At 44.9% G+C, this 14,390-nt stretch overlaps 1 protein-coding gene across 3 annotated transcripts in view; it reads left to right on the top strand.

Annotated features, from left to right (window-relative positions):
• The window catches only part of Smarcc1 (SWI/SNF related, matrix associated, actin dependent regulator of chromatin subfamily c member 1), a 136,060-nt gene that overhangs the window by 107,995 nt on the left and 13,675 nt on the right, over positions 1 to 14,390 (top strand). For all 3 annotated transcript variants that reach the window (XM_045136268.1, XM_045136267.1, XM_045136269.1), the window contains one exon: positions 8,592 to 8,853. In XM_045136268.1, coding sequence (XP_044992203.1) covers positions 8,592 to 8,853 — 262 coding nt within the window. The remainder of the gene's footprint in view (positions 1 to 8,591; positions 8,854 to 14,390) is intronic.

Genomic DNA, 14,390 nt, shown 5'->3' with positions numbered 1-14,390 from the left:
CATGACACATAGGAGGCAGCAGCCGAGATCATGAACATGTGTGCACTAGAGCCTCTTGCCACTGCAAACCAACTCCAGGTGCATGCAACCACTTTGTGCACCTAGCATTACATGGGTACTAGATAACTGAACTCAGGCCATCAGGCTCTACAGTTAAACACCTTTAACCACTTGGCCATCACTCCAGCCCTTGGGCTTAATCAGCATTTGGTGTCAGCTGCAGGAACAGATCCTAACACTATCCAATGAATATCAGTAGCTCAACTATATTAATTATTACTACTTTGTAAAAGGTCACACCATGGGCTGGAGGGATGGCTTAACAGTTAAGGTGTTTTCCTGCAAAGCCAAAGGACCTAAGTTTGATTCCTCAGGGCCCACTTTAGCCAGATGCACAAAGTGGCACATGTGTCTGGAGTTTATATTTTCAGTGGCTGGAAGCCCTGACACATCCTTTCTCTCGTTCGTGTCCTCTCTCTCTCTCTCTCTGTCTCATAAATAAAAATATTTGCTAGGCGTGGTGGATCATGCCCTTAATCCCAGCACTCAGGAGGCAGAGGTAGGAGGATTGCCGTGAGTTCGAGGCCACCCTGAGACTCCATAGTGAATTCCAGGTCAACCTGGGTAGAGTGAGACCCTACCTCAACAAAACAAATTAAAAGTCACACCAAAGTTTAGTGACTGGAAAAAAATTTAAAAGCTTTGATTATACTCACATAGTATTTTTGTAAATGACTCACAACTAGCACAATGTGGGCTGGAGCTTACTGGTAGAGTGCTTGCCTGGCATGCACATAACCCTCGATTCAGTCCCCTATACAATGTAAAATGGCCGTGGCAGTGCATGCTTATAATCCCACCACTTGGCAGTTTAGGTGAGAAGTTCAAGGTCATCTCTGCTATGTAGCAAGTTCAAGGCTATCTTTTGCTAATGAAACCCTGCCTCAAAAAGACGGGAAGGCATGCAAAAATATGATAGAGCTCCTGGAAGGGAAGCCATAGTGTTCTTTATCCTCTGAATTCGGGAGACATCACTTCTGCGGCATCCTCTCAGCCACATAGCTCTGCTCTTTCTCAAGGATAGACAAGTGTGGTGCACTGGAGATGGCCTATGTGTGTACATATTTAAGGGAAGTTGATCGTTGGGCATCAGCTTGGGGATTTTCTCTTACTACAATGAAAATGCTTCTCTTGAACTTCAAAATGTCACCTGTTCACTTTGTGCATGATTAAGGCATGACTTGTTTTCCTTCTCCAGCACTGGCATCCTACTCCTTCTCTTTTCCAGGTATAGCCCTGTTTTCTTACGAATGACTTCTACACAGACTGTTGAAAAGTCTGAATGAAAGAAGTATAGCATGTGTTTGACACACTGTCTAGCACATAATTATTATTGGGTAAATATGTATATGACTTCAGTAATGCAAAATACTGTGGGTTTTTTTTAAATTATTATTATTTGAGTCCCCCAGTGACGTTGATAGCTCATTCCTTTGTAGCACTTCTTAGAGTTAAGAGCCTCTGATCAGCTATGTCATATCACAGATATAGGTGTCACACCCATTTGTTCAGCTCTCTATATTTATCTGTTATTTTATAATTCAGGAATAAATGGGCTAGTATTATCTCATTTTATCCTAGAGACTCTTGTGTCCAGGCCTGTAACGTTTCTCTTGTGAATCAATACAGCTGGTACTCTACTGGTCATGGAGCCTCCTTCCTCACTTGGTTCTTTTTTGAACTTTATTTATTTGAGAGAAAAAGAAAGAGGGAGAGAAAATGAATATGAATGGGTGCACCAAGTCCTCTAACCTCTGCAAACAGACTTCAGACACATGTACCACTTTGTGCTTCTGGCTTTACATGGGTACTGGGGAATCAAACCCAGGCTGTCAGGGTATGTAAGAAAGAGCGTTTTAAACAATCATTTCACTTTAGAGCACATCTCTGCCCAGTTTTGCCAAGTACACAGTCACGGTAGCACTCCATTAAATTAGAGAGTTGATTTTATTTAAATTGCAATACATTTTGTTTGGTTTGCTTGGTTTATTATTTATTTATTTTTGAGTTTTCAAGGTAGGGTTTCACTGTAGTCCAGGATGACCTGGAAATCACTGTATAGTCTCAGGGTGGCCTCAAACTTGTGGTAACCCTCCTATCTCTGCCTCCCAAGTACTGAGATTAAAGGTGAGAACCACCATGTCCTGCTTTTTTTTTTTTTTTTTTATTAGAGGGAAGAAGAGAGAATGGGCATGTCAGGGCCTCTAGTCACTGCAAGCAAACTCCAGATGTACATGCCTTACCCTCCCTCTCTCCATTTTTATCTCTCTAATAAATAAAATATATTATTTTAAAGATAGGACTCAAGGGGCTGGAGAGATGGCTTAGCAGCTTAAGCATTTGCCTTTGAAGCCTAAAGACTCTGGTTCAAGGCTCAATTCCCCAGATCCCACATAAGCCAGATGCTCAAGGAGGCACATGCATCTGGAGTTCATTTGCAATGGCTGGAGTCCCTGGCGCACCCATTCTCTAAATAAATAAGAGTAAGCCTCAAACCCTACGCTTAAAGATATTTTTAGAAGAAGGCCCGAAGTGGTTGCACATGCCTTTAATCCCGGCATTTGGGAGGCACGGTAGGAGGATCACTGTGAGTTCAAGGCTAACTGGAGATTACATAGTGAATTCTAGGTCAGCCTGGGGCACAGTGAAACTCTGCCTTGAAAAACGAAAAAAAATATATATATATATTTGTCATAATTCATGTGTGTTGCATGTTGTTGAGTCTGTGGGTAGGTAGACACCATTACAGCTTTTGGGTTTTTAAAAATATTTTACTTTTAATTTATATATACATATATATACACACATACATACACACACACACATGTACATATGTATGATGCACAAGTTTATGTGTGTATGGGCACACCAGAACCTCTTGGCTCTGCAAATGAAGGCCCTATCGTTAACCCCTGCTGAGCCATCTCACAGCCCTACATTAAAAGTTTGAAGGGCGAGCCGGGCGTGGTGGCGCACGCCTTTAATCCCAGCACTCGGGAGGCAGAGGTAGGAGGATTGCCATGAGTTCAAGGTCACCCTGAGATGACAGAGTTAATTCCAGGTCAGCCTGGACCAGAGTGAGACCCTACCTCGAAAAAACCAAAAAAGAAAAAAGTTTGAAGGGGTGTGAAAATGGCTTAGCGGTTAAGGTGTTTGCCTGTGAAGCCTAAGGACCCCAGTTTGATTCCCCAGGACCCACATAAGCCAGATACACAAGGAAGTGCATGAATCTGAAGTTTGTTGTAGTGACTACAGGCCCTGGCATACCCACTCTCTCTATCTGCTTCTTCCTCCCTCCCCCCAACAAATAAATAAATAAATAAAATATATTTTTAAAAAAATTTTGATAAAGCTAGGCGTGGTGTGCACACCTTTAATCCTAGCACTCGGAAGGTAGAGGTAGGAGGATTGCCATGAGTTTTGGCCATCCTGAGACTACATAGTGAATTCCAGGTCAGCCTGGGCTAGAGTGAGATTCTACCTTGAAAAAAACTAAAAAAGAGTGAAATGACAGTCACCATAATGGTGCATGCTCACCCTGAATGAAGCACACGTGAAAATAAGCGTGTGTTTCACATCTCAGTGCCAGCACTGGGGGGAGGGGGGCAAATGGCTGTGAGTTTGAGGCCACCCTTAAACAGCATAGTGAATTCCAGGTCATCCTGGTCTGGAACAAGACCCAACCTCAAAAAACAAACAAAAACCCAGCAAAGAAGTTATGTTCTCTCCCTCCCTCCCCCTCCCCCCCCTCTCTTTATTTATTTATTTATTTGATGCAGAAAGAGAGGGAGAGAATGGGCACGCCAGGGCCTTCAGCCACTGCAAACGAACTCCAGATACATGCACCCTCTGCGTGCATGTGGCTTATATGGGTCCTGGAGAATTGAACTGGGATCCTTTGGCTTTGCAGGGAAGCGCCTTAACCACTAATCCATCTCTCCAACCGTGTTCTCCCTTTTTTTTTTAATCAGGCAGAATAAGGAATATATCTGTTTGTTTTTTTTAATTTTATTTATTTTTTTGACAGAGAAATACGAAGAGAGAGAGAAATAATGGGCATGCTAGGGCCTCCAGCCACTGCAAACGAACTCCAGATGCATGCACCCCCTTGTGCATCTGGCTAACGTGGGTCCTGGGGAATCAAACCTGGGTCCTTTGCTTTGCAGGCAAACACCTTAACTGCTAAGCCATCTCTCCAGCCCTATCTGTTTTAGACTTTGTTCTTTCTTCTTTGAATGTTTGTATCACTGTCACCAAGCACTGTAGCAGAAACTGGTTATTAATTTAATTCTGAGGCCAAGTAGCTAGAGGCTTCAAATATCAGCTGATACTTCAGTCTTGGCAGTGTGTGTGGATAGTTTTTTGGGGTCCTCTTCTTCTCTTTCCCAGCCCTCCTTGCTTTATGCAAATAGAAGCTGGGGAAGAGCTCTGTGTGAACTTCCGCTGCACTTGCAGCTGTGTCTGCTTTCCGTGTCTCAGTGTGACAGTGCGCTTTTGTAGAGTCTGCTCGGATATGACTGCTCACACATAGCTAATGTGGGGGTGCTGGGAGATTTGAATGCTGCAGGGGCACCAGGGGAGCTTCAGAACAGGCGCTGCCCTGCCTGTTCATAGCCTTGTGTGAAACTGGGTTGTCTTGGGCCCCATTAGAGGCATGAAAATGCTAACGGGTTCACCTTATTACCTGAGTAATTTACACTGTTCATTTTAGCTGCTAAACTTTCTCTACAGTTCTATAGTCCTAGCAAATGGAACAGGCAGAGAAGAAAGTCAAAATATCTGTAGGGCAAAGCTGGGCCTAATAACACACACCTGTAACTGCAACAAACAGGTGTTTGCAGCCATCCTCAGTTATATAAAGAGCTTGAGGTCCCAAAATAAATGAAATAAACTGGGCGTGGTGGTACACACCTTTAATCCCAGCACTTGGTTGGCAGAGGTAGGAGGATTGTCATGAATTGGAGGCTACCTTGAGACTACATAGTGAATTCCAGGGCAGCCTTGGCTAGAGTGAAACCCTACCTGATAAAAGAAAGAGAAAAAGCCAAGTGTGGTGGTGCACTTCTTTAATCCCAGCATTTAGGAGGCAGAAGTAGGAGGATCACCGTGAGTTCAAGGACACCCTGGCACTGCATAGTGAATTCCAGATCAGCCTGGGCTAGAGACTATCTCAAAGGGAAGGGGGGTGAGGGCTGGAAAGGTGGCTTAGTGGTTAAGGCACTTGCCTGCAAAGACAAAGGACTCAGGTTCTATTCCCCAGGACTCACATAAGCCAGATACACAAGGTGGCGCTTGTGGAACTCCAGGTGCATGCCTCACCTTGTGCATCTAGCTTACGTGGGTCCTGGGGAACTCAAGGTCCTTTGGCTTTGCAGGCAGGTGCCTTATTTCTCTAGCCCTGTGTCTGGAGTTTTCACAGCAACTAGAGGCCTTGGCGTGCCCATTCTCTCTGTCCCCCTCTTTCCCTGTTGAATAAATAAGAAAAAATAAAAATTAGGTGGCAGTAGCTTTTGGGGTTTGTAAATGCTGACTTGAACTTAGAACAAAAGAACTTTGTGTGCACAGTGAGGCCAGCTTGAGACTGTTGCCTCAGCTGCTTCTGCCCTAGAGCAGACATGGGCCCAGAGCTGCCGGGAGTCCCCGCACCATCTGGAGCTTTCTCTCACCCCAGGAGACCTGTTCATCCCATATTAATGACTTACATTTAACTGGGCTTGCATTCAGGTGTGTGTATGTGTTTAATCACTTATTCTTTTTAATTCTTCTAATTACTTCATTTTAATTATTTTCTGTGTTTTAAAATAATAGAACTAGCTGGGTGTGGTGTGCACGCCTTTAATTCCAGCACTCAGGAGGCAGAGGTTGGAGGATGGCTGTGAGTTCAAGGCCACCCTGAGACTACATAGTGAAATTCAGGTCAGCCTGGGCTAGAGTGAGACCACACCTCAAAAACAAAAAAAAAAATAAATGAAGCTGGGCATGGTTCTTCACGCCTTTAATCCCAGTACTTATGAGGTGGTAGGATGAGTTTGAAGTCATCCTGAGCCTATAGTGAACTCCAGGTCAGTCTTGGCCAGAGTGAGACTCTACCTTGGAGAAAGAAAAAAAAAATGAAATACTCCAAACGCATGTGCTATCATACGCATCTGGCTTACATGAGTTCTAAGGAATTGAACCAGGGTCCTTAGGCTTCACAGGCAGGTGCCTTCACCACTAAACCATCTGTCCAGAACAGCCCCCTTCTTGGGAGGGGGTCAAGTGCAGAGAATACATGGGCATACCAGGGCCAGTGCAATTACAAATAAATTCCAGACACAGTGTAATGCTATGTGCATCTGGGTTTATGTGGCTGTTTGGCAATTGAACAGGCTTTGTAAGCAAGCACCTGAACTGCTGAGCTTTCATTTTCTCATTCCTTTAATCCCAGTACTTGGGAGGCTGAGGTAGGAGTATCACTGTGAATTTGAGGCCACCCTGATAATACATAGTGAATTCCAGGTCATCATGGGCTACATCAAGACCCAACTCTCAAAACATACATATATACATGCATACATGAATGAGAGTGTATGGATGTGCCGTGGCCTCTAACCACTGCACGTGAACTCCAGATGGATGCACCACCTTGTGCATCTGGCTTCAGTGGGTACTGGAAATTGAACCTGGGTCCTTCGGCTTTGCAGGCAAGCACCTTAACTGCTACGCCATCTCTCTAGCCCTTATTCTGGTTTTTTTGTTGTTTGTTGTTTGTTTTGTTTTTTGAGATAGGGTTTCTCTAGCTCAGACTAACCTGGAATCCACTATGTAGTCTCAGGGTGGCCTTGAACTCAAGGTGATCCTCCTACCTCTGCCTCCCAAGTGCTGGGACTAAAGGCTTGTGCCTCCATGGCTGGACTTTATTCTATTTTGTAAAAATATTATTTATTTGATAGAAATAGAGAGAAATAATGGATGCACCTGGTCCTCCAGTCACTGCAGAAAAAGTCCAGATGCATGCACCACTTTGTGCATGTGGCTTATGTGGGTACTAGGAAATCGAACCTGGGTCTTTTGGCTTTGCAGGGAAGCACCTTAACTGCTAAGACATCTCCCAGCCCCCGTTTTGGTTTTTTGAGGTAGAGTCTCACTGGAGCCCAGTCTCCCTCCTTATTCTGTTGGTCTTTGTTTTGTTTTTGAAGCAGGGATTTGTTTCTATCTCTTTTATTGGGGGGGAGTGGCTTTACTTTTTAAAAAAAAAATAAGTCAGGCGTGGTGGAGCACACCTTTAATCCCATTACTTGGGAGGCAGAGATAGGAGGATCACCGTGAGTTCAAGACCACCCTGAGCCTACATAGTGAATGCCAGGTCAGCCTGTGCTACATTGAAACCCTACCTCAAAAAAATAAGAAAGGACGGGCTGGAGAGATGGCTTAGCGGTTAAGCGCTTGCCTGTGAAGCCAAAGGACCCTGGTTCAAGGCTCAGTTCCCCACGTCCCACGTTAGCCAGATGCACAAGGGGGCACACGCGTCTGGAGTTCGTTTGCAGAGGCTGGAAGCCCTGGCACGCCCATTCTCTCTCTCTCCCTCTATCTGTCTTTCTCTGTGTCTGTCGCTCTCAAATAAAAAATAAAATAAAAATTAAAAAAAATAAGGAAGCGTATGTACAATCACTAGGGACTCTTCCTGCTGCAAATGAATGCTCATCCAGCTGTACACATGGGAGGCTAGGGATAGGCTTTGCAAACTGAGCTAACTGCTGAATTATCTGCCCAGCTTTATTTTACTTTTTCATTTATTTTGTTATATTGGAGGTTGAACCCAGAGCTTTGAACATGTTAAGTCTAAGTTCTCTAACAATGAGCTATATTCCCCAGCCCCCCATTTCTCTTTCTTTTGAGTCTTAGAACAATTAATATTAAAATGCAGATTTTTATATAGGCATGAAAATATTCTACAGTAGTAACGGGAAGGTTGCATGTAGAAGATAGCACCTGGAATGGTTGGATGGCCTTGAAATGTTGGCATCTAGCCGGGCATGGTGGCGCACGCCTTTAATCCCAGCACTCGGGAGGCAGAGGTAGGAGGATTGCCATGAGTTCAAGGCCTCCCTGAGATGACAGAGTTAATTCCAGGTCAGCCTGGACCAGAGTGAGACCCTACCTCAAAAAACCAAAAAAAAAAAAAAAAAAAAAAGAAATGTTGGCATCTGAAGTACTAGGAGAGGAACAGGAAGGGGTTCATTTCTCCTAGGGTGGAGGAAGAAGAAGGAGAACTGAAAACTTCCCAAAGAGGATTACATCTATCCTTGGTGGACCCAGAGAGCCCAAATCGTATTGCTGAAGACTCTAAGGAAAAGTAGATTTTAAACTAAATGTATGGCAGTCCCTGCCAGTGGTAACGGATATTCTGAATACCTTCTTCTCACTATGGATGTTGCAGGACACAGTGACTGTGTCCTAGTGGGTAGAGGGGTTTAGGCATCAGGTGAATGTCCTGTGTGTTACCCAGTCCCAGCGTTCTCCAAGTGGACCCTCTTCCCCTTTTCTTTCAGCTAGAACAGCAGAGGCAGCAGTTGCTTACAGAGCGCCAGAACTTCCACATGGAGCAACTGAAATATGCTGAATTACGAGCCCGGCAGCAAATGGAGCAGCAGCAACATGGCCAAAACCCTCAGCAAGCACATCCGCACTCAGGAGGACCTGGCATGGCCCCAATGGGAGCAGCAGGGCACCCAGGCATGATGCCTCATCAGCAGCCCCCTCCCTACCCTCTGATGCACCATCAGATGCCACCACCCCATCCCCCCCAGCCAGGTAGGCTTTGCCCATAGAAACCTGTGGCCATCCCTTGACACAGATCACCAGAGGTATTAGCCAAGCAAGTGATTGTTTCTTTTTTTTTTTTTAATTTTGTTTATTTTTTTTTATTTAATTTTTTTTTTTTTTTAATTTGAGAGTGACAGAGAGAAAGACAGATAGAGGGAGAGAGAGAGAATGGGCGTGCCAGGGCTTCCAGCAGCCTCTGCAAACGAACTCCAGACGCGTGTGCCCCCTTGTGCATCTGGCTAACGTGGGACCTGGGGAAGCGAGCCTCGAACTGGGGTCATTAGGCTTCACAAGCAAGCACTTACCACTAAGCCATCTCTCCAGCCCGCAAGTGATTGTTTCTGACAAAGCATGATCAAAATTTCTCTTGTCAACTACAAAACCATAGGCAAGTGAGTTGTTATTTTATCACCACATAAATATGCCTGTTGTCTCTATTAGATCCTTCTTCCTTGGGTATGTCAACCTCTGAATGGGCAGTGTGTCTGGAGTTTCTTTTTATTTTTTTAAATTTTTATTAGCATTTTCCATGATTATAAAAAAAAATATCCCATGGTAATTCCCTCCTTCCCCCTCCCACACATTTCCCCTTTGAAATTCCATTCTCCATCATGTTACCTCCCCATGGAGTTTCTTAAAAATAAACTGTGCACAGGGCATGGTGGTGTATGTCTATAATCCCAGCACATAGAAGACTGATGATGGCAGCAAGATCTGTGAGTTCCAGGCCATCCTGGGGTTCTCAGGTGAAACCCTGTCTCTAAAACCCGAAGCTGAGCCCTTAGACTGGGAGATAAGGGAGGGAACTAGTCTTAGTTTGTGTACTTTAAAAAAAAAAATGTTTATTTTATTTCAGAGAGAGAGTGGGTGCACCAGGGTCTTCAGCCATTGCTAACAAACGCCAGACACATACACCGCCTTGTGCATCTGGCTTATGTGGGTCCTGAGGAATCAAACTTGTGTCTTTTGGCTTTGCAGGCAAGCGCCTTAACTGCTAAGCCATCCCTCCAGTCCACTTAATTTAATTTAATTATTTGTTAGAAAAAGGCACATAGAGAAAATTAGCACAGCAGGGCCCCTAGCCACTATAAAAGAACTCTGGACACATATGGCACCTTGTGTACATGCATGACCTTGTGTACCTGGCTTACGTGGGTTTAGGGAATTGTTCCTGTGTCCTTAAGCTTCACAAAACACCTTAACCACTAAACCCTGTGCATCTTATTTATGTAGGTACAGGGAAATTGAACCTGGATCCTTAGCCTTCATAGGCAATGACTTTAACCACTAAGCCATCTCTCTAGTCCTGTCTTTATACGTTTATTACAGAAATTTGAATGCAACAGTGAACTTTCATGACTGACCTTCAATAATCACTGTCTGTCTTCTATTTTAAAATTTTGTTGTGCCAGGCATGGTGGCACACACCTTTAATTCCAGCACTAGGGAGGCTAAGGTAAGAGGACTGCTCTGAGTTCAAGGCCACCCTGAGACTGCACAGTGAATTCCACGTCAGCCTGGGCTAGAGCAAGACCCTATCTTGACGGAAAAGGGTAAAAAATAATTTTGTTGTGAAAAATTTACTTATACCCCAAAACAAAATATGATAATCCCCATATGCCTGCTGCACAGCTGAAAACTTATTTAACTTTCTAAATTTATTTTTATTTGAGACAGAGAGAGAGAGGAAATGGACATGCCAGGGCTTGTAGCCACTGTAAACCAGCTCCAGATGCCTATGTCACCCTGTGCATGGGACCTGGAGAATTGAATCTGGATCTTTAGGCTTCACAGGCAAGCACCTTAAGCACTAAGCCATCTCTCCTGCCCACCTTTTTATTTTATTTGTTTGCAAAAGAGATCATGTGGGCAACACAGCCTCTAGCCCCTATAAGCAAACTCCAGATGCTTGTGCTACTTTTCATCTGCTTTTACGTGGGTACTGGGGAATGAAGTTGGTTCATTAGAATTTGCAAGTAAGTACCTTAACAGCTCAGTCATCTCTCTAGGTCCCCCCCCCCCCGTTTTTTTATTTGAGAGAGAAAGAGGTGGGGGGGGATGGGCGCGCCAAGGCCTCCAACCACTGCAAATCAACTCCATATGCATGCGCTCCCTTGTGCATCTGGCTTATGTGGGTCCTGGGGAATCAAACCTGGATCCCAAGGCAGGCAAATGCCTTAACCACTAAGCTATCTCTCCATCCCAGCCCTATTTTATTTTTTCTTTAGGCAGGCTGTAGTTCCAGGCTGGCCTCAACACTCCCAGCAGTTCTTTTACCTCTGCCTCCTGAGTGCGGGGACTGAAAGCCTGCGCCGCCACTCCCAGTCGTACTCTGCTTTTTACTTGGGTGCTGAGGACTTGGTGGTCTTCTATCCAAGAGGCCCTCATATGTTTAAGTGACAAGCTAGTGCATTTAACCTCTGAGCCATCTCCCAAGCCCTGAAATTAGATCATGTAGTATGGATATTACTGTCACTGTAAACCACACTGACGTGGAACTCACTTTGTAGTCCCAGGCTGGCCTCTGCCTCAGCCATTTTCCTACCAGCTGAGGACTTGGTGCCTGGCAAGAGCACATAGCCTTGTGGAGCCAGGATTCACACTGAGCTCCATCTGACTCCAGAGGGAGGCCAGCGCTGCAGTGCTGCCTCCTGTGACAGGGTGGAGAGGCGGCTGAGCAAATGACACGCAGCTAGTTTCGTAGTGAGGCGGTGCCAGCAAATGAGTTGATTAAAAATAGCCTTTACGAAAGAAATAGGTCATTTTTCTCTTCATTTCTCACCAAAATAGACTCTCTACATTAAATTTATTATGGGAAGGATCATTCAGTGAAAAATGGAGTGTTTTTTTTAGAAATCTATGACAAGATAGTCTTGTATCTTTTGTTTGTGTATGCGTACTAGAGGCCGGGATCAATGTTAAATGTCTTCCTCAAATCACTCTCTACCTTTTACTTATTTATTTATTTATTTTTGAGGTAGGGTCTCTAGCCCAGGCTCACCTGGAATTCACTATGTAGTCTCAGGCTGCCCTTGAATTCATGGCAATCCTCCTACCTCTGCCTCCCAAGTGCTGGGATTAAAGGTGTGTACCACCACACCCAGCCCACTTTATTTATTGAGACAGGGTCTCCTGTTGACCCCTGAGCTCACTAATCAGCTAGTCTACCTAACCAGTCTGCCCCAGGGGTCCTCTTGTCTCTGCCTCCCAGCTCTTACCTTGTAGCCTGGCTAACCCGGAACTTGCCTATGTAGACCAGGTTGGCTTTAAACTTGGGAGTGAGACTCCAACCACAGTTCTCATATTCAAGCCACAATATCTGACATTTACGTGTGTTCTGAGAATGCAAACTCAGGTCTTCATGCCTCCATGGTAAGCACCATCCTCCCAGCCCTTTGTGTAATTTGTTTTTATTGAAATGCAATGTACAGGGTTGGGGAGATGGCTCAGCTTGCTTGCAATACCTGCTAGCCCAACATACAGGTACACTGTAGGTGTACAGTGGCTCATGCATCTGTGATAGGAAGCAGACACAGCAGAATTCAAAGTTCTGGGGACAGCTAAAGTGACATTTATTTATTTCGGGGGGGGCAGGGAAAGAATGGACACACCAGGACCTGTAGCCACCGTAAATGAACTCCAGATTCATGTGCTTCCTTCTGCATCTGGCTTTACATGGGTCCTGAGAAATTGAACCTGTCCTTTAGCTTTGCAGGCAAGCATCTTAGCTACTAAATCATCTCTCCAGCCCTTAAGTGACATTTCATAAGAAGCTGGGCATGGTGATAAATGTCTTTAATCCCAGCGTTCAGGAACTAGAGGCAAGAGGATTGTTGTGAGTTCAAGGCCAGCCTAGCTAGGACTATAACCCTTGAACCATCTCTCCAGCTCATGTATGGATTCTTTTTTGGGGGGGGGGTGCTCAAGGTAGGGTCTCACTTTAGCTCAAGCTGACCTGGAATTCCCTGTATACTCTCAGATTGGCCACAAACTCATGGCGATGCTCCTACCTCTGCCCCCCGAGTGCTGTGATTGAAGGCGTGTGCCACCACGTCTTTCTATTTTGTGGTTTTTCAAAGTAGAATCTCAACTCTAGCAACTACAGAGTAACTCTGCAGTTTCAGTTTGGCTTGACCTCAGTGATCTTCTACCTCTGCCTCCCACGTGCTGGGATTGAAGGCGTTTGTCACCATGACTAGCCCATGTTTGCTTTGTTCACTGCAGTGCTGCGCGTGAGAAGCGTGTGCATTGCTGTGCCGTGCCTGTGTTACGCCTACTTGGTATTCAGTGACACACAGTTTGCCCGGGCCCACTTTACTAACCTAGTCTCCTGTTGAATTTTTGACTGCTTTCCAAGCTGTACGTTGGCTTTTCTTTCTTTCTTCTTTTTTTTTTTTTTCCTTATTTTTTGGTTTTTCAAGGTAGAGTTTCCCTCTCTAGCTCAGGCTAGCCTCAAACTCATAACATCCTCCTACCTTTGCCCCCTGAGCGATGGGATTAAAGGCACAGGAGGCAGAGGTAGGAGGATCACCATGAGTTTGAGGTCAGCTTGGACTAAAGTGAGACCCTACTTCAAAAACACCAAAAAAGAAAGATGGTTTAGCAGTTAAGGGACTTCCTGCGAAGCCTGAGGACCCAGGTTTCATTCCCCGGAGCCCCTGTAAGCCAGTACACATTGTGGTATGTGCATCTGGAGTTAGTTTACAGTGGCTAGAGGCCCTTCCATGCCCATTCTTTCCCCTCCTTACCATTTTTCTCCAATAAATAAATAAAAATAAAATATATTTTTTAAAAATAGCAATTCAGCCAAGTGTAGTGAGGTACTCCTGTAATCTCAGCACTTAGGGGAGAGAGAGAGGATTTTCAGGCCAATTACAGCTAACTAGCAAAGTCCTGTCTTAAAAATAAGGGGCTAGAGGGCTGGAGAGATGACTTAGCAGTTACGTACTTGCCTGTGAAGCCTAAGGACCCTGGTTTGAGACTTGATTCTCCAGAACCCAAGTTAGCTAGATGCACAAGGGGGCACACACGTCTGGAGTTCGTTTGCAGTGGCCAGAGGCCCTGGCATGCCCATTCTGTCTCTCTATCTGCCTCTTTTTCTCTCTTTGTCTGTTGCTTTCAAATAAATAAAAATAAAAAAATTTAAAAAAATTTTTAAAGGGCCTGGAGAGATGGCTTAGCGGTTAAGCACTTGCCTATGAAGCCTAAGGATCCCAGTTCAAGGCTCAATCCCCAGGACCCACTTTTAGCCAGATGCACAAGGGGACACACACATCTGGCGTTTGTTTGTTTGTAGTGGCTGGAGGCCATAAGCCAGATAGATGCACAAGATGGTGCACACACGTTTGCAGTGGCTGGAGCCCCGGTGTGCCCATTCTCTCTTTCCCTCTTTCTCTCTTTCTCTGTCAAATAAATAAATAAATATAAATAAAATATTTTTTGAAAAAAGCCAGGCGTGGTGTTGCATTCCTTTAATCCCAACACTAGGGAGGCAGAGGTAGTAGGATTGTCATGAGTTTGAGGCC

The sequence above is a fragment of the Jaculus jaculus genome, chromosome 17 (genome assembly GCF_020740685.1).
Source record: "Jaculus jaculus isolate mJacJac1 chromosome 17, mJacJac1.mat.Y.cur, whole genome shotgun sequence".
NCBI classification, from domain to species: Eukaryota; Metazoa; Chordata; class Mammalia; order Rodentia; family Dipodidae; genus Jaculus; species Jaculus jaculus.
This window is presented reverse-complemented; position numbering and strand designations above follow the sequence as displayed.